The sequence below is a fragment of the Zingiber officinale genome, chromosome 3B, assembly GCF_018446385.1.
Source record: "Zingiber officinale cultivar Zhangliang chromosome 3B, Zo_v1.1, whole genome shotgun sequence".
NCBI lineage: Eukaryota > Viridiplantae > Streptophyta > Magnoliopsida > Zingiberales > Zingiberaceae > Zingiber > Zingiber officinale.
Genome location: NC_055991.1, coordinates 7,103,261 through 7,127,614, shown reverse-complemented (window position 1 = coordinate 7,127,614; position 24,354 = coordinate 7,103,261). Strand labels below are relative to the sequence as shown.

General features: G+C 35.0%; 2 protein-coding genes and 1 long non-coding RNA gene across 3 annotated transcripts; 1 reads left to right on the top strand and 2 right to left on the bottom strand.

Moving 5' to 3' along the window:
- Window positions 1-638: 638 nt before the first annotated feature.
- LOC121968050 lies at window positions 639-1,230 on the bottom strand. The gene is made up of 2 exons (XR_006107906.1): window positions 998-1,230; window positions 639-909 (listed from the first exon to the last, which is right to left on the bottom strand). It is a non-coding gene; the product is annotated as an uncharacterized LOC121968050 (long non-coding RNA).
- A 2,473-nt stretch (window positions 1,231-3,703) lies between these two features.
- Window positions 3,704-8,442, top strand: LOC122055730 (aspartokinase 1, chloroplastic-like). Its single transcript, XM_042617305.1, has 14 exons — window positions 3,704-3,865; window positions 4,108-4,536; window positions 4,619-4,701; window positions 4,791-4,831; window positions 5,660-5,814; window positions 6,229-6,378; window positions 6,478-6,573; window positions 6,678-6,794; window positions 6,972-7,091; window positions 7,194-7,286; window positions 7,365-7,481; window positions 7,716-7,832; window positions 7,986-8,048; window positions 8,200-8,442. The coding sequence occupies exons 2-14, from the start codon at window positions 4,141-4,143 to the stop codon at window positions 8,338-8,340; spliced, it is 1,689 nt and encodes a 562-aa protein (XP_042473239.1). The 5' UTR covers window positions 3,704-3,865; window positions 4,108-4,140; the 3' UTR covers window positions 8,341-8,442.
- Window positions 8,443-8,784: 342 nt separating this feature from the next.
- Window positions 8,785-23,398, bottom strand: LOC122055729 (ADP-ribosylation factor GTPase-activating protein AGD3-like). Its single transcript, XM_042617304.1, has 20 exons — window positions 22,877-23,398; window positions 21,517-21,593; window positions 20,796-20,896; window positions 20,044-20,114; window positions 17,857-17,919; window positions 17,725-17,769; window positions 15,688-15,753; window positions 15,510-15,557; window positions 15,303-15,398; window positions 15,181-15,222; window positions 13,343-13,558; window positions 13,047-13,178; window positions 12,713-12,928; window positions 12,437-12,523; window positions 12,037-12,366; window positions 10,978-11,120; window positions 10,742-10,838; window positions 9,658-9,823; window positions 9,327-9,582; window positions 8,785-9,220 (listed from the first exon to the last, which is right to left on the bottom strand). Exons 1-20 carry the CDS (start codon window positions 22,919-22,921, stop codon window positions 9,112-9,114), a joined length of 2,406 nt encoding a protein of 801 aa, XP_042473238.1. The 5' UTR covers window positions 22,922-23,398; the 3' UTR covers window positions 8,785-9,111.
- Window positions 23,399-24,354: the final 956 nt, after the last annotated feature.

Here is a 24,354-nt window from a genome sequence, read left to right as displayed (position 1 = left end):
GTGGAATTCCGACCGAGCGGCTATTCTGCTCGGCCAAGCAACAAACACAACAGGATATCTTTTGACATCTTTTTGTGAGCTGGTATCGCTGACAGGTAGCATGATCAGACATAGGATCGTGTAGCGGAAGCTTCTACTGTCACTTCAGATATATGCTCGACCTGTTAAATTACTATGTTAGGGATACTTTATTGACTAGTTTTTTCAAGGAAAATTTGGGGATGCACGCCTATCTTGGGAAGCATGCACACGTGCTACATTAGTGGTATATAAAGGGGAATTCAAGCACCGGTTAAAATATGTGATATTTTACTATTGCGCTACCGTTTTCTTGTTGCTTCGCTATTTACTTCTTCTTCTTCGTCGGAGATTGACTTGAATATCGGAGGGTCATCATCGGAGACCTCTTCCCTTACTCGACACTGACGCCACTTATGTGGTAGATCGGAGCGAAGTTCGGAGGAGGTCAACGAAAATATCACATCCTCAGCATCCATCTCATCGACTTTCTATTCAAATTTCTACCATCTAGATTTAAATTGATTAAGTTTTATCTTCTTCCCCTATTAATTAAGTCAAAGTTAGCTAGCGTTGGGCAAACTCCACATCAATCTCACACAAATTCAAAGCCTATAATCTCTTAACAATTCAAACTTTATTTAATTTGCAACCATTTTACAGATGAACGCGAGAGTTGAGGTGAGGAGATGAAGAAGAGGAAGAAGAAGAAACGCCAGCAACTCACTCGATCATTTCGATCTTCCTTCTCCTCCTCATCGATCCTCCTCCTCTGTTTCTCTGTCTCTGTCCAAGAAGCAGAAGCAGGAACAGCAAGGGCACTGGAACAGGATCTTCATGGCGATTAATTCTTCAACATAAACAAGCTTGAAAAGCTTGTTCGTGCTGCATCTCCAACACAAATGGAGCTAGCTATAAAGTAGATCTGAAATGAGGCATGAGACAGGGGAGGAGGATAGATAATGCTGGGGGAACAAACCATGCACATGGATGCCTTCCCACCACATGGCTGTGGCTAAATCTTTTGGATTCTTCTGTTCCTTCCTCTTGATTCACCCAAGGATCCATGAAAATTTTTCATCAATCATCAAAATAAATCAGAATATTACATCATAATATTTGTGTAAATTTGAAGCTGATGAGTGTAGCAGAGGACAGTGGTTTTCTGCAGCAAGAACATGAATCAGGTTTTCTGCAATTGTAAATTAATTATTATTTTTTTCAATGGAGCTTTCTGAAAATGAGGTTGCCCATGAAACTCAGTTTATTATTATTTTTTTGAAAATGTTGAATTTGGATTATAAATATATTTATGATTTTCCAATTTACATTCTCGAAAAATATATATATATTTTTATTATTGTTATTATTATAGTGAGAATGTGGTGGTCAATTCGTCCACTAACTTTTGTTTCAGGTTGGCCGACAATTAAATGTCTAGTCAAAATCCATGTGTTTGTGCACCAACTAAGTTAGAAGATGACTGGTGTGATATCATTAGAGTCGTATTTAAATTGGGTCGATCGAATTGATTTGCCCATTAAATAAGTTAAGCAACAGATGGATCGAGTGGACGGACTGTAACATATATGGTCAGACTGTGATAGACTTGGATTATTGTCGAAGTGGCTTATTCCAAATGGTAAATATAGAGATACATGTTATCTAAATTTCAGATTCGAGTTTTTTTAGTAATAAATAAATTCTTTTTTGAAGGAGTCCGTTTATTGAGGTGTTGTGATCTCGACAATGATACCTTTTATCAACATAGTAATACCGTGTTTCCAAAATGTCTCTTAGGGATTTTTTTTTTATACTTGGAGTGTTCTATATATATCTTATCTTATTATTATTATTATTATATTTTATTAAAAATCTTTTCATTTTACTAACTAATTTTGGTGAGCCTAAAATGAATTTAAGTTAATATCATTTTTTTCTATTCATATTAAAAGTAATTCCAAAGTTTATTAGTAATTCCATAAGTGAAACAATCAGTGATCATTTTCTCTGGTTGTTTTATATAAAAAAAATATAGTTCTTTTAGTCCCACATCTTAGAATTGACAACACTATGATTAAAAAAGTTTCTATAAATATTTTAGGCTGACAATGTTAAAAAATATATATTTTTAAATTTTTTTTATTAAGATAAGTATAATATTAAATTAAATTAATTTTTTTCATAGGAAGTCGTGAATACTCGAAAATCCAAACAATTTATATTTTTAAAGATCCAAATAATTCAGATTTTCAAAAGTCATGTATTTACCTTAATGACTCTACTTTAATATTTTAATGTTAAAACACTTTAATTAATATAATTTCATTATAAAGAGTCAATATGAATTCAATGTATTATATTATACACATGACTATTTCAATGTATTATATTATACACATGAGAGAGAGAGAGATACGTAGGCTTTTGGTGGGCTTAACTTATAAAAATATCAGAACAAAACCTCTACTTATTTTTTCAACTAAAAAATATTAATAATTTTAACCAAAACTACTCTAATAAAAAATTAAAATTGCTCTTACTTATTAATTATTATTATTATTATTACCCATAAAAAACTATTATAGTAAAATATTTTTTTAACTTAGTTTAAATTATTTTGATTAAATTAAATTAAATTAAATATTATTATAATACTTTTGTTTAAAATTATTATAATAATACTAATAAAAATATTTCATAATTTTAAAAATGATAAAATATTTTAATATATATTTTTTTTAAAATGCTGTTTTTTTTAAAGAAACAAAGAGAGAAAAAACTATGTCTAAATTTATATTATTTAAGTTGTGAAATTTTAATTATATTAGCGGTTTCTAGGAATTCGGATTCTATCTATGTACCAAAACATCTATGTCCCAGTGTATTCTTATCGATCGGATGTGTCAGATTACATTTTATGGATGTTTTACACATCAGGAGGATACCACACACATCTTAAGAATATCATGATCGTCCAATCAATAAAGGAACACAGAACAGAATTATTTTGGGACAAAGAATCTGACAGATCCTCTATCTCGAAATATCTTTATCTTTGTATCTCTTTACCGATCGGACGACAGACTCTCATTCTTTTTAAGAAAAAAAAAATTGTGAGGACTTGTCCTGGCCCAACAACCCTAATTTAGAGTTGTTTTGATATGTGGAATTGATTTAATATAGACATTAAATAATATTTTTATTCAAATAAAAATTAGAAAAGGTATTCTAATCATTAATTAAAAATGTAAAAGTATTCTTAAAATTTATTAAATATCAAAGGTATTTTTAAATAGACTTCGCTAGCAAACTTTGACTGGCATGAGATCTCTGCTGTTTTTCATTTAAATACTTCCTTAATATTTAATATTAATATTCACCAGTAATAATCAGAATCCAAACCCCAAAGCTGCCCTAATACCAGTTTTGAATATTTTATAACAAATTGGAAAACATTTCTTTTAAAAAAAGAAAAATTGATTTTCTGAGTATTAAATAATTTTCATGGGAGAAAAATACAGAAGGAAATACAAATAATTGAATTTTGAAATAAAAAATTCATTTAATTTGAGCAATTTGCCTTTAAAAAATGATCTGAAGGCTTTTAAATTGTATGTGAAATAAATTAAAATTTAGGGGGGGAAATGAAATTTTCTCGAAATGAATATTGAATAGGCTTCTTCGTCACACAGCACGTTCGCCGCCGCCGCCGCGCTTCCTTCCCACTCAACTTCTCTCCCGCTCTAGCAAGAAGAGAGGGAGGAGAGGAAGTGGAAGAGGAAGAAGCCATTCTCTTTAATCCTTTCATCCCTTGATCACACTCTTCCTGATTCTGCTTCAAAAAGTAAGTTTTTTTCTCGCTTTCTGTTGCCTCCTTGATCATCATCGTTCTCACTATGAAAAATTAGGTTTTCTCATCCTACCTCACGGGTTTCCAATGCGATGCATTTTCTTTATATCTCATTTTAGGTTTTTTAGGTTCGTTTTTTGGTCTATATTTTTAAAATCGGAACTAAATGGATTTTGAGGTGTGATTGAGCTATACTTAAATCTTTTTTCTTACGGATTGAGTTGTTTCGATTGCAGGAGCACCTGAAAAATTTGTTTTTTCACTAAGCCATGGCAGTGACCACAGCGCGGTTTGGTAGCCGAACCTATTGCCCAGGAGTTAAGAGGGATTTATCGACTTCTTTCGCTTTGTCGGCGAGCTTGCGCAGTAAGGTTGAATTTGAGCTGTATTCGAGGTTTAACGATGAAAGGAGCTTTGGAAAAAGGAGAACTTTGAAAGTGAGTTGCGAGAAAAGGACTTCTGCCATTGTGGAAAAAGATGCCTCCTTGAGTGAGCTTGCTGTTGGAAATGCCGCACAGCTCAGCGTCGTGATGAAGTTTGGTGGGTCGTCCGTGGCTTCTTCTGAGAGGATGAAAGAAATTGCTGGTCTCATTCTCAGCTTTCCGGAGGAACGGCCGGTGATTGTCCTATCCGCAATGGGCAAGACAACAAACAATCTTCTTCTGGTGATATAGTTATCCTTTCTTGTGCTTGTGGTCCGAGCCTTGATCTTTTTTCTCGTCTTCTGAAATATTTTTTGGCTTTTAGGCTGGAGAAAAAGCTGTCTGCTGTGGTGTTTCTAAAGTGTCTGAGTTGCGTGAATTTCTTCACGTGCAAGAGTTGCATCTCAAGTATGAACCTATGCATTCTTTAGATTCTAGTGGTTCTTTTAATTGCTCTAGAGATTTTCTTCTGATGATTATATTGTTTTATGGTCCAGAACAGTTGATGAACTTGGACTTGATAAATCGGTTATTTCTGGTGAGTTCATTGATTGTTTCACAAATAATCAATTTGGCTCCTCATCTTTGCTTAGGATGAAGCTTTATCTTATCACTTAGTTAGGTTTGTACAGTTTATTATTAAGCCAACCTCTTTTTGAGACAAGTATTATCAAATTAACCTTAGTCTCATAAATGTTCTTATTATTTTGTTAGCATTATTATTTTGAAGATCAAAGAACCGCCTTTTAGTGATGTTATGTTGGTAGTGATATTATGAGAGAAACCTGGCACTTCTGTTCTAATTCCCTATCCATATCCAGACCAACTTCATCTTTGCGTGTACAAACAGTTTGATCTATCATCCAAAATACACTTTGTTCAGGCTATATATTTGTCATTGCACATTCATTTACATAACTTCGGTGTCAGGAGTCCTGTGATTTCAGAAATAAGTTTCGAAATTGTAAAAATGTATATAGGGACACAAATCTTGCTCCATCCAAAGCTTGCAAAATGCTTGTAGCTTTATTTGTTAAACGAAATGGCTAAAAGTATTTCAATGATGACAATGGAATTGCCTGTTTCAGCTACTTCAGACTTCCAAATGGCAGTTACTGAGATAGCGATTACCCAACTGGTCTGTTGAGGTGTACTTGGTTTCAGTCTACCAATGGTAGCGTTAGTAAATTTTCAATGCCTTGAATTGATCCTAGGGTGAAAATCTCTATCCTTAAATTATCACTCATTCTCCTTTTAATTTTTTTTTCTGTATACATGAATAGTCAGTTCCCAGTCAGTGTCAATAAAAGAATGGGATTTATGCAGAGTAATCTATTTTTAAAAGCATCTGAATAAATGGTTGCAGGTTTTTTGATTCAGCTAGAGCAACTTTTGAAAGGCATTGCCATCATGAAAGAGTTAACACCTCGTACACGCGATTATCTAGTTTCTTTTGGTGAATGTATGTCTACACGGATTTTTGCTGCATATTTGAACAAAATGGGTATCAAAGCACGACAGGTAATGTTAGATAATATGGTGTACTAGTTCATGTTTTTGGAATATTGACATGGTGAATTTGCCGTTTACATAGCTTTTATTTCATGAACAATATATTAACGTAGAAACAATTGGTGTCAACTTTACTAGTGATTTTCTGGTGGCTATTTCGCCATGTGATTGTCTGCATTCTTGACATGGAAAAATCACACTGACAAATGAAATCCTTGATCTTATAGCATAAATTCTTGTGTGCACACGAACCCAGTTGGTCATATGTTTGGAAAAACAGTTTTCTTGACGAGTGAAAAAGTGATAAGGATGGAAAATAAATGATGTGTGTTTCATCTAGTCCTGTATTACCAACCTCTCCTGTTTGAATTGTCACTCGAAATGTAATGAATTGCTATTTACATGACTTTAAACCATTTGCAGTACGATGCATTCGACATTGGCTTTATTACGACAGATGATTTTACCAATGCGGATATTTTGGAAGCAACTTATCCAGCTGTTGCAAAGAGATTGCATGGGGATTGGGCCATCGACCCTTCAATTCCCATTGTCACTGGCTTTCTTGGAAAGGTCGTTAACATATTCCTAATTTCTTGTAGTTTTGCTGATATAATATTATAATTGGACACTGAAACACCGAAATGCTTGTGCATATTTTGATAACTACAGGGGTGGAAATCTGGTGCGGTCACTACCTTAGGCAGGGGTGGAAGTGACTTGACTGCAACAGCAATAGGTAAAGCATTGGGCTTACGCGAAATCCAGGTCAGTTCTAATGTTACTTGCTCGAGCAATTTGTATACATGACAGGTTTGTGTGTGTCAGAATATCTCACATTTCTATCATTTTTTTAAAAAATAATGCAACAGGTTTGGAAAGATGTTGATGGTGTATTGACATGCGATCCTAATATATGTCCAAATGCGAAGCCTGTTCCTCATTTGACATTTGAAGAGGCAGCTGAGCTTGCTTATTTTGGAGCACAGGTATATTCCTGGTTTGTTTGCTTCAGAAATTTTAGGAAAATCAGATTATTTGATGGTTCAAGAGCCTAGCTACCTCTTACGCTTGAAACCGTTTGTGTGTTGGTTCCTTAATCAATGTTCTATACTTGACTGTTTAGTTATATATCTTCTAATATGCTAGTCATTTTGCGAGTTTAGGTGTTGCATCCCCAGTCAATGCGGCCTGCCAGAGAAGGTGATATACCTGTTAGGGTCAAGAATTCCTACAATTCTCAAGCTCCTGGAACTGTCATCACTAAAGCGAGAGACATGAGCAAGGTCAGTAGTGAAATATATATTTTTTTAATACCGATTATTTGAAGAAATGATATTGGTTTTTGATTTGTTCCTCACACATGACCTTCATTTTGGACATTTAAGGCTGTATTGACGAGCATTGTTTTGAAGTCGAACGTTACCATGTTGGATATTGTCAGCACTCAAATGCTTGGACAGTACGGTTTTCTAGCAAAGGTAGGTTTATGATCGTTTCATTCGCTTAGTGGTATCGTAGAATCACAGTTTCACTTGTTTTTTGATGATATCATTTAGGTTTTCTCTATATTTGAAGACTTGGAAATCTCTGTCGACTGTGTGGCCACGAGCGAAGTCAGTATATCGTTAACGTTAGATCCTTCGAAACTATGGAGTAGAGAACTAATTCAACAGGTTTGTGAAATTTGATTTCCATCAAAATCTTCACTTGCCTCTAGTGAACTATAAAAGAAACTCGTCTCTAAATATTGCCGTGTGTTTATTGCCAAGTCTACGGGAGTCATTTGCCAAATGATACTGTTTTGGTTTGTCAATATCTAGTCATTCAACCTTACACAGTTGTACTTATTATCATAAGACACTTGAGATTGACCAAAAATTTTATGCATCTCGAACAACCAAATGCAGGAGCTTGATCATGTGATCGAAGAGCTGGAGAAGATTGCTGTGGTTCGTCTCCTTCAACACAGATCAATAATCTCTCTTATTGGGAACGTGCAGAGATCTTCCTTAGTACTAGAGAAGGTCGAGTTGGATCTCATTTATCGATTAAAGCAGACACTTGCACTTTCATTTTTCTTTACTATCGACTCTCCCTTGCTTTCTTGCCGATCAATTTCTATGTCAATTCATCATCATGCCAGTGATAGAGATTAATGAAATGCTTTTGGTCTTCAGGCGTTCAATGTTCTTCGCAAGAACGGAATCAATGTTCAAATGATCTCTCAGGGAGCATCGAAGGTATTAACCAACAATCTGTATTCTACCACGTCAACAGGATCGGGTTGGCCTATGGCTGAGTTGAAACCGACCGGCCTGTTGGTCTTGATTGTGTGATTTATTAACTTGTGCTGTGGTCCCTTCTGATGCTGCGATTCTGTCTCTTTTACAGGTGAACATTTCTTTGGTAGTTCATGACAATGAGGCAAAGCAGTGTACCGAAGCTTTGCATTTGGCATTTTTCGAGAATGGATTTTTATCGCAAGTAGAGGAAGCAGATTCATGTCCTAATGGTTCTTCAAGTGTAAACTGATTTACAACATTTCTCAACTTTTTTTTTCTTCTTGTTTGATGTCAGTTCGAATGATATAATCTATTGTTGCAATGACTTATGGTTGCAATAACGATTGAAGTAGGTGATCGATTTTCTAATTTCTAATCTCTATCTTTCATCCTCGTTCAAGCAGGTTGATTGATCTGGCTGAGTTCATCAGGCTAGCCGGGGCTGAGTGGTGCGGTTTAAGTCAGTTGATTCAATTAAACTCAGTAGCAGGTTGGTCTGACTTGTGGCTTAGGAACCCAGCAATCCTTAATCAGGTTAGCCAAATAGATCGATCGTATCAGCCGGACTGAGTAAGTTGGGTTGGCTCAGGGAGTTCTGTAGCCTGTGAGAATGAAGCCTTGTTAGCCATAGATATTCAATTGCGAGATTCAAGCTCATTCGACATCAAAACAAACACAGCGAGTCACAAGAAAGTAAACGAAATCGACATAGACTTTGCATTGATATTACAACACATTCACACTAGTACTAATCCATCATAACAATATGTACAAACTTCGCGATAATCTTGAACAAGAGGCCAGGTAGTTCGATACAATTAGAAGAATGAAATTCGCAAAACTCAAAAACTCTGCATACAATTAACGCACGGAGGGCCAAGCCAGTAGCCGATATGTTCGCCGTATACATTCAAGTCAATGTCCAGATTTCCAAGGCCGGAGCATTGCTTCAAGTGATAGTAATTCACCTGCTGTTGGGAAATCCTTTTTCTAGCTGAAAGTCTGGCAACTTTCCATTGAACTATCTATCCAAGAGGGCGAGGAGATCTTCATAGTCAATGTCGCCGCTTTCTATTGCATATTGTAGGGGGGTCTTATCATCGTCGTCAGTCGCGTGTGGATCTGCTCCCCTGCATCATGATCATTCATTAAACATAGTAGACATAGAAAAGTTAGAAGTATCTCAAATACTTTGAAATACTTCAAGATTCTAGGAAATCAGAATTGCCATAGCACCTGGAAAGCAGTAGTTTAGCAAACAAATGCCTGCCCTTGAGAATGCAATGATGAAGAGGCGTCCTTCTTCTCGAGTCGGTAGAATTTGAGTTTGCACCATATTGTATGAGGAGCTCTATCATTCCAATATCTGCTGTCCAACAAGCCAGGTGAAGTAGGGAGAAACCTTGGAAACAGTCATCCAACTCGTTTCTGTCATCGTTTGTGCTTGTTGAACTAAAAACACTTGTGGTGGAAGGCTTTTGCTGAGAATAACCTAGTAAACAGATAATATTCAATCAAGCAATGCAGTTGGTCACTCTCGCAGAAGCATAAATTCACAGGACTTAACTTGAATTCAAAGAAGCTTGCTCATATGTAATGTTGACATCAACATTGAAAGTTACAATGAGGCGGTACACTGCTTTCTTGTCATTTGCATTGACACTCTCCCACATCTGTTGTGCTACTAGAAGCTGATTTGCGTCTGGTCTACTGACAAAACACTTGTCTGCATACTGGAAGAATCGAAGCACCAAGAAATCAAAAGGAACACAGAATTTTCAGTTCAAAATGGCTGCAGAATCTTTGGCAAGATACAAGACTGCTATAACTAGGGACTAGCATATAAACAATGCCTACATGAGATCAAAAAAAAAAAGAAAAAAAAAAAGAGCAGTCCGATACACGAAGCTTCCGCCATGCGGGATCCGGGGGAAGGATCCATTGTACGTAACCTTATCCTATCTCGTTACAAGAGGTTGTTTTCAGGATTCGAACCTATGACATTTTGGTCACAAAGCAACAACTTCACCGTTGCGCCAAGGCTTCCCTTCAATATAGCGACATGAGATCAAAAGAGAACAATAATAAGCACAAAGCACATCTCAAACATTTAGGGATAGGAAGATAATCATCTACAGTTACTGCTGATTATGTCCAAGGTACGACAGTATAGAATTCTTGTATCTAAAATAAATATCCTCTTAACTGTTATTGGCACATCTCCAACATAGAATGCTTGTGTTGTAATTATTTAAGTGTTATATTGACTACCACCATCACCAGAACCACATATTCATCAGAATTTAAGTACTCTATGGACTCTAATTTTTCTAATTCATAATTTTGATAATCCAAATGTAAAGGTTAAGAATCGAATGATAAAAAGATAATTTCAATCAATCCATAATATAATCAATAATGTGCATGTCAGCCCCAGGACATAGCCGAGCCGGTAACCATGTGGTAGATTTGCATAATTGAGCAAGTGTCGAATCCTGAGAAAGCCGTGGAAATACCCTCCCACATGGGGCCTACTCGGTACCTGATTTACTCCCTTCCAATAATGTGGGGGCAGTTGTGAGGGGCCTCAAGGATGACGGATTTCACCTTTTGCAAAATAATGTGCATGTAGAAATTAAATTAGAACGTACCTTTAAATGAATGAACTTCTCTTTCACTGAAATAGGATCAAGGTGCCTGGGCTTGCTAATAGGTATGTGCTCTTGGTTCTTGTCAATATCAAGGGAACTACATGGAATGATTATGGAATTTCATTATCTTTAATCCAGAAAGTGTGACATAACCATACTCTATTTTGCATCTACATTAGTAGATATACAAGTGTGCCTGTGTGTGTTTTCCCTCCTTTCTATAGATAAAATTTTACCTAGTATCATTCTCACATGTTCCATTCCTTGATGATGGCAACAATTCCTCCCAGATGGAGTTTGCAAATGTGTTGCCCAACGATTGAAACAGGTTGATAACTGAAGGATCCCATGCTCTCACATCAAGGGTCAAAGATCTCACCTGGAACAAATAAAACATGATAATAATATGCAAAGGCATGCCAAAACTACAAAACATAGAGAATTGTACCACAATCAATGAACATTTTGTCAATGTAAAAGTATTTCTTCACAGTAGGCACTGATCAAAGAACGGTTTCCCATAAACTTCAAAGCAAAATCCCACAGGACTAAAGAATTTTATTTTTGTAGAACAAATTATAAGATAATTCATTAAAATAAGCATGGAACAGTAATCTCAATACTACTGAATGTTCATGGCCATTATTAGTTTAAAATTATCCTAAGCGCAGATGTAGAACACCTGCCACTTCTATGTGAATACACATGCAAATCCTTATGCTCATGCTTAAGTGAATATATTAGCAAGACTTTTCAAATATTTCGTAATTGAGGTACACCAACTCTGCCAAAAAAATAAAGAAGACTAGAAATACAGGGTTATAATACGCATTTAGACAGTAAAATCAGATGAGTAAAAAAAATGCGGTTGAAGTTCGGTCAGCAAAGGAACTTCCAATTCTACCTCTGAACTCTATATTCTGCCTTAAGCTTATATGTCTTCCATAGATCTCTTATTTTAAGTATCATATTTCTTACCCAGTCAAAACAGCAAACGCGGTTGGAATTAAGAACATTTATGTTGCACCAACAATGTGCCAATAGCACACCAACATAATATGGAAAAAAGACAGCTCTAGTTGTGCATCATCCATTTACCAAAAACACAGTCACAGTATCAAAGTGTAGTTGGGGCAGCATATTGGCAGAAACCATAATGGAACACGATAAATTGCAAGAATTGGAAGAACAAGTCTAATATGTTCAGCATGCTGCATGGTTGGTTGCATAATTGTTGTTCTTCGAATGTAACATCTTATTCATAGTGTGCAATATGCATTATCAGTGATTCTTACCTTAGAGATGTGCACACCGAGATTGCGATGAACCCCAGAGCACTCAATGCAGAGAAGCACTCCAAGATTCAGGGATGCCCAGTCAGGATCAGGGGCACTACATTCAGCACAAACATTATTTCCATGTACTTTTCTTAGAACATCAATTGTCCTCTCTTGCTTTGAGTTGAACCTGTGATTCTGTGAGCTTCTACCATGAAATCCAAAGTTCCTGCTAGCAGAGTTTTTCTCCATTGTTAATTCTTCATTTACAGCATCATCAAGATTACCAAATGAGCTGCTTCTACTAGATGAATGATGATAGCCAATATTTGTAGGCTGAGCGAGGTGCTGGAGATAATATGGAGGTGTTATTATAAACTCTGAGGACAAGAAGATTCATGAAGGTTCAGTTACAGACCTGTTCAGGTGACTGTGAATTAAGCAGAGAAGCAATAACGCCTGTAATTTTTTCAATCCAATCCATTTGATCCTTTGCACTCTCTGCCTGCATTAGTAAAATATTAATTCAAGTATTTGATATCATAAGATAGTTGGAGATGTCTTACATCCTGAGGGACAATAGTCAACAACAGAAATATCCAACAGCAAAACTCTAAAATTTAGATCTAGTGATAAAAAAAATTCAATGAATGACCTTGAAACTACCAATGGTTTTTCAGTATGGTAACATCACCTGCAAAGTGTAATTCTTTGTTGGAGAAATAATTCTGAAACAAAACCGCAAGTCTGACTGGTCAGCATCAATCTTTATAGTTGACGTCAGCAAATTCACAGTATGACGCGGAACAGACTTCTCATCATGTATGCTATGATAATGAGAAGAGAACCAACGGCTTAGCAATCCAGGACCATGTTCAGACTGATCCCTTTGAACGGAATTATTACCTCCCTGAAGTGCAAACAAGGTTCAAAGATAGATAGGTTTAAAAAGGGCTAACTCATAAAGTCCTAGAAATAAATGCATATCTAACAAAATAAACCTCAATTAATCATGATTAAAGACCTACAGAGGCTCTACTCCACTCTTTCCGGTAATAATACAGCATTCCTTGACTATCAAGTACAAAGAACCTTCTTTTCCAATCACCTCTCAGGTTCGATGACCGTTTTGATAGATATCCTTGGCGAATTGTTTGAACCTACAAAAACATAATATTCAGAAGCTTAATAGGAAAGCAAACTAAGAAACAAAGAGTTGAAAGTAGAACAGTTTGGTTTAATAACTGTAGTTAAGCTTATTTATGATATGGACAAAAGTAGCTAATAAATTAGAGCCATAAAATGGACTTTTCCAGCAATATACCTTTCCCTCAGCAGCTGATTGCATCACTGCCTCTATCATTTTGTGAGAACTTCTAGCAATGGCCTGCATACCATCAACATTAGACGAATCCATTAACCCATTTGGAGACCACTGACTTTCTTGGTCAATCTGTCTCTTGAATTCTTGCATCCTTTCTATGAGAGCTGCATGCTCATAGTTAGACCGTTCCCTTGATTGTTGTGCATAAGCCAGAACCTTCAACAGAAAGGCAAATAAGAGTGGCATGACAATTTCAGATAAAGTCATAACAAATATGAGCCTGGATGAGGAATGAAAGAAACAAGGGATCGAATAATTAAATCATAGCTGTGATTCAAATTTCAAGCATAATAGCAAGAATGTTGTGTAAGACTAAGAAGAATAGCGACCAACTTAGAAACATGGTTTGTTCAAAAGTTTAAGCCTAGTAATTGAAGACTCCCGATCTTTAGAATCATAATTCCATCTACATAGTGACACATACCATAAGCCAAGATATAAACAAAAAAGGCATTAATTTATCATCATTAGAAGAGTCCATTATTCAGTTCAAACCAAAGAACTGAATCAGCCCAAATCGAATTCAAAACCAAAACAAATGAAAAATAGCAGCAAGACAAAGGGTTTAGTTTTTTTTTGTTTTTTGTAGGAACTCATTTTTGTTTGCTTTTTGTACAGTACCCAAACAAATTCAATCTGGTTGGATTCAGATTGAGAAATGAATGCCACAGTCATCATCTAGGAATAGAATCCCATGCTTCATTTCATCTCCATTACCAATAGCAAAATAGGAGTTATACACTCGATGTTAGGTTGAAAATAGGAGTAATATCTGATTGCACATGGGAGGCTACCTACTCGAGACTGGTTGCCACATGTTATAGAGAAAATATGCATTCTTTGCAGTGGCGGAGGAAACCCAGGGTACTTTGGAGGAAAGTTAGAGGTTGGTTAGAGATGCAGGAAATATAGAAGAATGTTCAGAGTCTTTAAGAGACACTATTGACACAATTGACTTTGGACAAAAGCACCATGCATGATACATTATACATGGATGACCAGGAACAGGTGTCTTATTTAGAGGGAGCTCATGGATGTAGAGAGTATCTTCAGAACGATACAGATTCATGTATGCAGGACCTTGAACGTCTACTAAGATTGGGCATTTTGTCAAACGTAATAAAATGTTCAAGGTTGATGTTGTACATTACATTTGGTTAATACATGTTTACTTATTCAAAAAAAAGAAATGTCAATAGTGCTCCTTCAAGTAATAAAACATTCCAAATGCCTGGGCTGATAAGGAAACCAAAAGCATAACCATGTTTCTTTCAAGGCACTATAGAGCTCTCATGTCTACACATGATGCAAGTGGGACAAAGGGCCCCTAAGCCCAATAATATCCCTACATATTAAAATCATACTTCTTTTTATTACTCACAGTCCTTTTCTTATCTAATCCGTGTTTCACTTAGTACCCTCACTGACATTTCATCAAGGGGATTCAGCGAGACTTACATATATAATTAAGATGTATTGTTACCTTCAGATCAACAATTCAATCAATATAAGACAAAATCATAAAGTTATCTTCTAGAACTTCTGATTAAATGGTTCTTGAAACAAAAGCCAAAATAATTATTTACCAATATGAAAAGAATCATTCATCATATAAAATTGTCAGGCAAGTAGAAGTGAATTTCTCCTGTCAAACAAAGGCTAAAAGCTATTTAGCTATTAGTTCCACAAACATATCTTTGGATATCAAGGAGTTTGTAAGTATGAGATGAAAAGGCAACCAACAAAATAAGTTAGTTTATTAAGAATAAAGAATGAACCTGATGGATGTATGGCTCCATCTGCCGTAACAACTCATATCCCTGCACAAGTGGCCAGTGAAAAAGGTCCAAATCTGATCCACAAAGAAGATTAACACAATAAATTGCCAAACAGATAGTACTTGTTTGAAATAGCGAAGATGAGCCTCCATTGTTCCACTAACAGCTTCCAAAAACTCAAATTTCTTTTTGGACTCAATTGTAAAAAGAGCAGTAACCTGAGCATAGCAAGGATCTCAACTTAGTAGTTAGTAACTTAGTATATCACATGAGAACAGTCAAAGTGAATGTCAATTTGAGAACTACTAAATCAGCAGGCATGCTTTTACCAGATTAAAACGAGCCTTCTCAAATGAAGACCTTGCATTATGGAGCTCCTACAATACATAAGCTACATTTAGATTCAAAAGTTTTGATATAACTATGAGAAAGGTAAGGGTAATGAAAGGACTGTAAATCAATTTGACTAATACAAAAAAAATATATAAGGTAAAGTCTTGTCTTTACATCCTCTAAGACAGTCACTATGTCGGCTTTTGTGCCTTTCTTCAATGACAGATACTTCTCACGGGCCTGTGGCAAAAATTAAAACAACAAAAACTAAGTATTGAAAATAGAGAAAGCCATATTGAATAATTTCTATAAAAATCAATATCACATATTCTACTACAAATAAAAGTTTCTAATAAACCAGAGAAAGAACATTGACAAGAAAATTTTCTTCATATCAAAAGTGCATAAGAAAACAATCAAAATCAAGATGACATTTACCAAATACTAAGGGTGGTGTGATGGTAGCAATGATATAAGTTAATGTTTATTTCAAGGAATGAAATTGGCTAGGAACGGCAAATGGAACTGAGCAGGAATAACATAATTCTTATCTTTGGTTTGCAGGTTTTGTGTGAATAATAGGCAAAAGATGGGTGACCTCAAAGGAGTATTTTTGAAAAACAACAAATTTGATAGTTCAGAATAACTATCTTATGTTGATGGCAGGAATATCTAAGCTAGATTAAAAGGAATAATAAAGTAATAAAAAAAGAAGATGGGAATTTTATGTATTCATTAGGTCAAATTATATATATATATATCTATGCCACATCAGTTGGTGAACATCATTAATTAAATGTTATATATTTTTTTGTTATATGTATTGCTTTTGATTAGATTCATATAGATATTGTATATGAGATTATTGTTTTCTTAAGATGATTAAATTAAATGAAAAGCAACAGATGTGAGCATTTTATAAATTGATTGCTTAGGTTGATTAATTTATCTAATACCGTATATATAAACTCATAGTTTTTAGTACATGATATTATACATTATTGCCATATAATAAATGTATTTTTTCAATAAAAAAATGTTAGACCATATTAGTTAGCATACCACATGTGTTATACAATGACTCCATTGTATACTACCTACATAAACTTTTTGAAAGCTAGGGTAGCAGAAAGACTTAAGAAATACGACCTTTGCATTGCTCTTGATGGACTTGAATACTGCCATTTTTTGTTGATCCACCATGATCTCACAAGATGTCTTAGTGTGGCTCATTGAACCTTCTTCAATATGAGATTTAGAACTTGTTCAGATTGAATCCATCCAATTTGTATTAGGGTGGTTTTACTGTAATCAACAACTGAGTTTGTATATTTAGTTGTGGTTCAAATTTGTGGGTGTTGATCCCACTTTTTCTTTGCTCAGTGTTATTCATTTATTGATATGGTTATACTATTGTAGGTGTTGTCCTTTAAATTGTTGGTAGTTGATATGTTGCATTTTGTCAATACCATTGTTGCACTTGTGGTTCTGGATGTATCACATTAGTTGTGATGTTTTGCACTTATCATGTTTATTGGTTTGCATGGTTATCATCATTATTAATGGAGTCAAGTTATTAAGCAAAATGCATGGATGTTGTTGCAATCTTATGATAGTTAACATGCATGCACCCTTCCTTACTGAAGTTCTACAAAGCATCTTCAGATATGGATGTCAAATTCTTTGTGCATAACTTTTGAGAGTTGTGGTTACTCAATATAGACTCTATTCTTCTGTATTATGCTTTGGCCTGACTTTATCTATTGATTCTTGTTATTAAGATTAGAAGTCCAGGCAATATCTTCTATTGTGTAGATCTATAACCGCTACTCTTTCCTTTTCATAAGAAATTGAGCACTAGTAAATTCCCTGCTCTTCATAGGAACAAAGTAAACCAAAATTTCATTTAGGTTTACCAATTGCAATAAAGTAACCATTTTAATCTGCAGCAATTTGATTGTTGAATTGATTCAACAGCAATGACATATTATGGACTTCCAAGCAGCAGTTCCAGATTAAGTACAACAACTACATTATTCATTGTAAAAACAACTTTAATAAGATTAAAGGTTGATAACTCAGAAGGCTATTGTGATTTGCCATCTAATCCTGTCAAAGAAATCAAGGATACTTGAATGCAGTCACAGGAATAAGTAATGATGCTCAACAAAACACAACATGATTACACCAAATCATAATCTTATAAGAAACCTGATCATACTGGAGGGTAGCTTTGTCAAAGAGCTTGCGAGCATCCTGCATCAGGTGATATTTTCAGTACAGAAAACATTGGTTTGAAAATTTTACCAATATATTCACAGAAACTAGTGACTATTACTGTACCTTGACTGAATGTGAATCAATTTCAACAAATTGCAGCAATCTGTCATTTAATATATGTTCAATCTGGAATGATCAACAAGATAAGCAAATAAAATACAATGTATGCATAAAAATCCAAAAGCAAAGGGAAGAAAAATATCTGACTTAAAAAAGATACAAGCGCACTGAAGATGCACACTATCTATAGAAAGGAGAGCATCATGAATCATGTAAACAACCACTTAAGAGTATCATGGAACAGATTAGGTGTTAATAGGAGAAATATCCAACACATTTGAAAGATAAATCAGAGATTTGATCCAAATTAAAGTAACTCCAAGCAGGCCCAACCTCAACTTTTCAAAATTATGTTGGTCTGTAGAATTTAAGCTTCCAAGCAAAATAAATTTTGAACAGATCCATCATTATTTGCATCAATGAGTGAATCCAGTATATATTAGTTAGTTGCTCAATGGCTCTAGATGCTAGTATGGTCTCAGTTTATTGTAAACCATAAAACAATAGTTCCATTAAATATTGCATCTCAAGTAAGGGATCTCTTTTCATTGACTCATCAAAATCTATCTGGTATTCCCTTCTTGTCTACTCTTCAAAAAAACTAGAAAACTATTTTCTTTTCTAATTTATTCCAAACATATTAAGTTAGATTCATTGAAGTGAACAATTGACTTTGTAGAGTGAACCAATTAAAGATTACAGAAATATGTGATTACATGTGCATACACAAGCACACCTGAAGAAACAAAATGCTGCATATTCATAATACAATCATTTGAATTATTTTTAAAACAACTCATTTTAACTTTTTCAAATGAAGTTAGGTCAAGTCAATATTTTCACATCTTAGAACAAAAATCAAACATAGATCTAAAAATTGAACTTTTAGAGCAGGCAAACACATTTGCATACTACAAAAACTTTCATAGATAATCATAAACATTATGAAACCAAGTTTGCTTCAACAATTTAGATAGCTACATGCACCTTACCTCTATCTATCTATAGCTACATCACAGTCGCTTGAAATATTCAAATCAATTAAATCATATTTTATTTATATTGACTTGACTAGAGTTTTCTTAGTCTCCTTCAACCTCTTATTAGAAGGTCCTCATACTCTAATCACTTAAATGTAGATAACCATAAATGTCATACTTAAACTATACAATACCAGGAAGAAGAAAGCAAAATTAAGTTTTAACATGCTATTAAAGAGTTCCACTTGCGAAGAAATGTATCCATGGTATAATTCTCCCTTTTCTTTTAGAAGAGAGCGTATGCAAAATGTAACCAATTTTTTTTTTCTTCCCTCATTTCCTTTCCTGTGCGTCTTACTCCCCAACTATAAACTAAATAAGCATTGATTAGTAAGTAATCAGCATAGACATAGAAAATGGAGTAACTAGGATAATAATAGCTTAAATGATCAATCTAAATACTAAAATCAATTAAAACATGGGGACAACAAATACCATATTAAACCTTAGGTCAACATTGTAGGGTTTGCTTACACATATTCATATATATGCCTACAAAACGGGATAATTCAATGATTTTATCCTTCATTCATAAATCTTAACTTGATGATCAAACTTTCATTTTCCCCCTAAAAGAGAAATTTCAATGACTTCAACCTAAAGATTGACAATTTTGCAAGAAACATAGTCTCCATTATTTTGACGAGATCCATTTTTTAGTTAACGATTAAAGATATCTGAAAGCTCCATATGGTCCATAGTGTTTATATTGAGGGATATCCCTTCCCAAGTAGCTATAAATTTGGATCAAATGACTACCTTCCTGCCTCAACATGGTACGAAAATCAGACTCATACAATTGAGCTATGATGGGCGTGAGGGGATGAATTAATGTTGAACATTTGATGCCCTAGTACCAAGTGAATACTGAATAACTGTACCAATTCATGGCATTCTATTGAGGGACATCTCCTCCCAAATGGATAGTCATTTTGGAACAGAATGGGCTCTACCCCACTTTCAATATATTCCAATTGCATCAAAAGGTTTCCTGGTAAATCTAAACTTGGGAAATGGAAAATGGAGTTTTTCATCCTGGTGGAATTCAGAAACTAAGCTGTGTTTTTGCTAAATGAGGACCACACGACAATGAACCAATCACCACCAATCAAATAAGTAAATTTTGCATAAAATTATTCAGATAGGTTACCTGGGAACGTAATACTTCCTTGTAGGTGCCTATTTCTCTCAGAGCAATAGTAAACTTGGTCATGACGGGCCCTGAAAATAATATAACATACAAGTAAACAAGGATATTCTTATTTTAAAATACCACACTAAAATCATAGATAAAAAAGAAAAGGAAAGGAAATAATTGTTTAAATAGTCAGATTCCCAAGCATGAAAAAATATGTACTTATGAAAAGCCTGCAATCAGATGATTAAATTAGGAGTTACGAATAGCTCTTACAAAGCTAAGTTTTCACAAGTTAGAGTAGATAAAAACCTCAAGATGGAAATTACAGGTCAAGCAAACAGAATTTTCTGTAGAAGAAAAAATGTTTTAAAAATATATATATTTCCTGCTCATCATCATCATCAAGCCTTCTTTGTGCCAATTATTTGGTATCAACTACATGGATTTTATCCATCAATTGAACTCTATAAAAAGGCTATATTGTTACATATTTTACATCTTTATAATACAGCACTTGTGGCTGACCCTGATTTAAGCTCAAATAAGTTGGAATGGAAACGTTAATGTGGACATCATGATCATCTTCACCGTCATCAAACCAAGCAAGCCCTAAGTATTTGGAGTTAGCTATATAGATTTTATCCTCCATTCAACAGTATGCAAAGCTCTACCACCTTGTGATATCCAAAACAATCAATGTTCACATAATATTGAAAAATAAAGAAATGAAAGAAAAGAGGAAATTATGCAACTAAAATACTGACCTCCAAAAGCAACACTAATGGGGTCATTATGGCCTCCTCCAAACATTTCAAGAGAACTTGCAAAAGCTATATCGCCATCGTATCCTTCTCCAAGTCCTTCACTACAAGGCAATAGACAACAATTTTGAATGAAAATAACTAAAAGGCACTATGAAAGTATGGTGAAGACTTTGGCTTGAGTGTTGAACTGCAACTGTTGTCTGATCCAACATTGTCATTGTATGGGAGGAAAGGATTGATGCCATGCAATCCAATAATGTTATAAGAGAAAAAATTTTATGCCATGCAATCCAATAATGTCATAGTACAAAGATAAAAATGGAGAAAATAACATATATTTATTTTACATTCGGCACAGATGGTTAAGTTTGACAGCCTGTCAAATAGGTATCATATTTTGGATGGTTTCCAGTTTGATTAGAAGGTTCTCAGATAAAAAAAAATAACATACAATTATACAACCTTTGTTTTTAGTCGATAAATGTCCTGGTAAGGATAGGCCTTCAATTGGGTACAAGGATTGCCATCAAACTTTGTGAATTTAGGAAACTATCAGAAAAATGGGCAGGAAGGCCTACAATTTATTTTGCCAGCAAGAAATTTTGAACACCAAAGACCGAAAAATGTGATAAAGTATACTTCTAATGTATTCTTACTCTGAGAAAATTAATTAATTTCAGCTAAAAAAAGACACTTGCAACTTCTGTAAATATGAACATACGTGTATTTGTGACAGCCTTTGTAAAACTTTAGACACCTGTCTCTCAATGACTCAGCACTTTCTTCGAGTGACTGAATCTGTCAAGCAGAAGAGCAACAGTAAATAGTATAACAAAGACAAGAAATAAATTGAAAAGCAGAAACCCAAAGAACTGTTTGTTGTCTACTATTCATGCTATGACTAGGCACCACAAAAGCTAATATTTGTATTGAGCAACAGTTACAGAAGTAAATTTTCCCTATTATGTCCTAAAATTAGTTTATGGACTGTAACAAAGCAAGCAAAACACAAGAAGGCAAACAAATTCTTTCTCAGCCAAGCTCATTATCAGATATATCAAACCTAACTGCAGCAAGACTTATTTTAAAATGGGCAGTGTGGAAGTGAGCTTGGCGCACTTGTAAAACTATGAGGTTGTGCCATTATCAGATCATGGTAGCCATATCGGTATTGGTCACTTGAAAAGATATTCGAATCAGTATTATTTGAACCAATGAAAAAAATTCAAAAATAAACGAAAATATAATAAATTTTAATACATGTAAGAAAAATTCAAAAACCTAGCTACAGTTTACTTATTTTTTAGTACTAAAGAGCTCACTTTGTACCATACCACAGCATTAATTGAGCTGGATTCAGTTCAAGTATAGTTAATCACCACAGTCTACTTATGGTGTTAAGTGAGTCTTTGTCACTGTTGGATTTTTGAAACATTCTTTGTACCCTACCAGTGCATTCCTTGGGCTGAACCTTAAATTTCAGTTCGAGGATAGTTAATCAACAAATTCTACTTAAGGCACTAAATGAGTATTCTTGTCACCCTTCACACTGGATTTTTTTGCCTCAAGGGGAACTAGATTACTATGACATATGCACAATGTGCATCTACAATTCCTTTAATTTTTTTTTCACCATATTTCCATCCACTCAGATGGAACCCATATTGAATTATCCAAGTACTCGGTATGAGATCCTGTGCTTGATTCCCCAAAACTTGATGAACATAGAACGACTTATCCCAAGAGCCCTTCAATTTGAAGAAAATAACCCTCCTGAAGAAAAGTGAAAACAATTATGACCCAGTGATGGAGTGATTAGACTTGACTTCAAACACCACATTTCTGCTGGATCACAAATGATCATAGTCAAGTTGCTGAAAACTACAGGTGTTAATTTTCACCTTCGGCGAAGCAAAAGAATCTAAAATGCCAAGAAGTTGCTAAATTGCGTTAACGAAGTAGCCACATTGCAGAATTTCATCCGGAAAGTAATCACCTTTCCCAAATCCAAGAGTCAATCAACCACAATCCCCATACAACTTGCATAAAATCAAGACCGAATCAGCTAAGAAGCCTCTCACCTGCTCCCGGAACATAGGAGAATCGTCAAGTTTGGCGAAGAACATGGCGAAGCGTTGACCTTTCTTGCCTCCCCGGAGTCAATCCTCATCAACGCGGACGCACACTCCACCCCGCCCTCAACCCGAGCCACGCGCTGGCATTCTCCCGCAGACCACAAAATCGAACAAAAACGCTCTCCAAAATGAGGAAAGAGCTACCACCGGAACGCGTTCAGAGATCCCGGCAGATGACCTAAAGATAAAAAAAAATTCTAATTTTCTCCACCAAATCCGCTTCCTTCCCCGTCCCCCACGAAGTCGAACACGCCGGTCCTTCGCCGCCAAATTGCTCGGTCGCAGGAGATCGACGACGTCGATCCAGAACCAAAACTGCGTCCGCGGGACGGGTCCAGGGAAGAATCGCAGAGATCGGGAGGACGAAGGAGAGGAAAAAGGACGCAAAGAAAACGGTGAGGAGGAGGAGGGAGGAGGAGGAAAGGGGAAAAAAAGGAAGCTCCTTTTTCTTTTTTGTTATTGTCCTCCTTTTTCATCCAAGCGCGATTAAATTATTGACCGCATTTGGAGGGGAATTCAAGCAGCGAGGAGGATCCGGGGCCCTAATTTCTTTCCGTTACCGTTCAATGGAACAACCGGTTGAAATTAGCTTTAACCTATCAAATTAATGAAGGAGCCATCAAATCGATGAAAGGGAACCCTTATCTGTACTCGATGGGCTCCATTTGATTTCCTACCAAGGATCCTCCTTATCATAAACTTCATCATTATAATCAAAGCTCAATTATGTTTGATAATGATGATTAATTGCCATCTCCTTGTCATGATGTCCCGGGGCTATAGTTCAATGATAAGAGGTAGGGTACACTTCTTAGACAATAAGTTTTTGAATTTTATTCCGAATATATTTTTCGGAGGGAGTTTAAAAATTTTATGATGTTGAATTGTTTGAAAGAATCTATCTGTACTTTTCGATTTATACTGATGATCAATAAAAATTTCTATCAAATCAAATTAATCCTCTCTTTCTCCCTTCTTCATTTTCTAATCCACTAATTTTTATCAAATCAAATTAATTAGGATCTAGTTGTAATTGACCAGTGTGGAGGAGGAAAAAAAGTCCTTTTTCATACTGGCCAACTATAATTTTTTAATTTATTTCTTCACAAATAATTATGAAATTGATTATGTAAAAAGATTAGAATGATAGATTCTAATTTTTACTATCATTTTCTATTCCATTATTGAGTTATCATGATGATTAATGGGTTTAATCAGATAGGACTAATCAAATTTTATTTTCTCAAATTTTAGAACAAAGATATATTAAAAAAATAAAAAAGACAAAAACACCCAAGGCAAAAGCTAGACAACAAAAATTTGTTTTCCCCAATGTTGTTTAGGGGTAAGCATGGGAACAAAAGCAGCTATTGACAGCGACGCCGTTCAAAGGAAAAAGAGAAAGAAAATGGTGGGAAATTATT

Excerpts from the sequence above, each read along its gene's own strand:
- LOC122055730 (XM_042617305.1), top strand. The coding sequence starts at position 4,141 with ATGGCAGTGACCACAGCGCGGTTTGGTAGCCGAACCTATTGCCCAGGA. Across the intron at positions 6,379-6,477 it reads TCACTGGCTTTCTTGGAAAG|GGGTGGAAATCTGGTGCGGT; the intron begins GTCGTTAACATA and ends TGATAACTACAG. Across the intron at positions 7,482-7,715 it reads GTAGAGAACTAATTCAACAG|GAGCTTGATCATGTGATCGA; the intron begins GTTTGTGAAATT and ends AACCAAATGCAG.
- LOC122055729 (XM_042617304.1), bottom strand. The coding sequence starts at position 22,921 with ATGTTCTTCGCCAAACTTGACGATTCTCCTATGTTCCGGGAGCAG. Across the intron at positions 21,594-22,876 it reads CTCCTATGTTCCGGGAGCAG|ATTCAGTCACTCGAAGAAAG; the intron begins GTGAGAGGCTTC and ends TCTGCTTGACAG. Across the intron at positions 12,929-13,046 it reads AAGAGTGGAGTAGAGCCTCT|GGAGGTAATAATTCCGTTCA; the intron begins GTAGGTCTTTAA and ends TTTGCACTTCAG.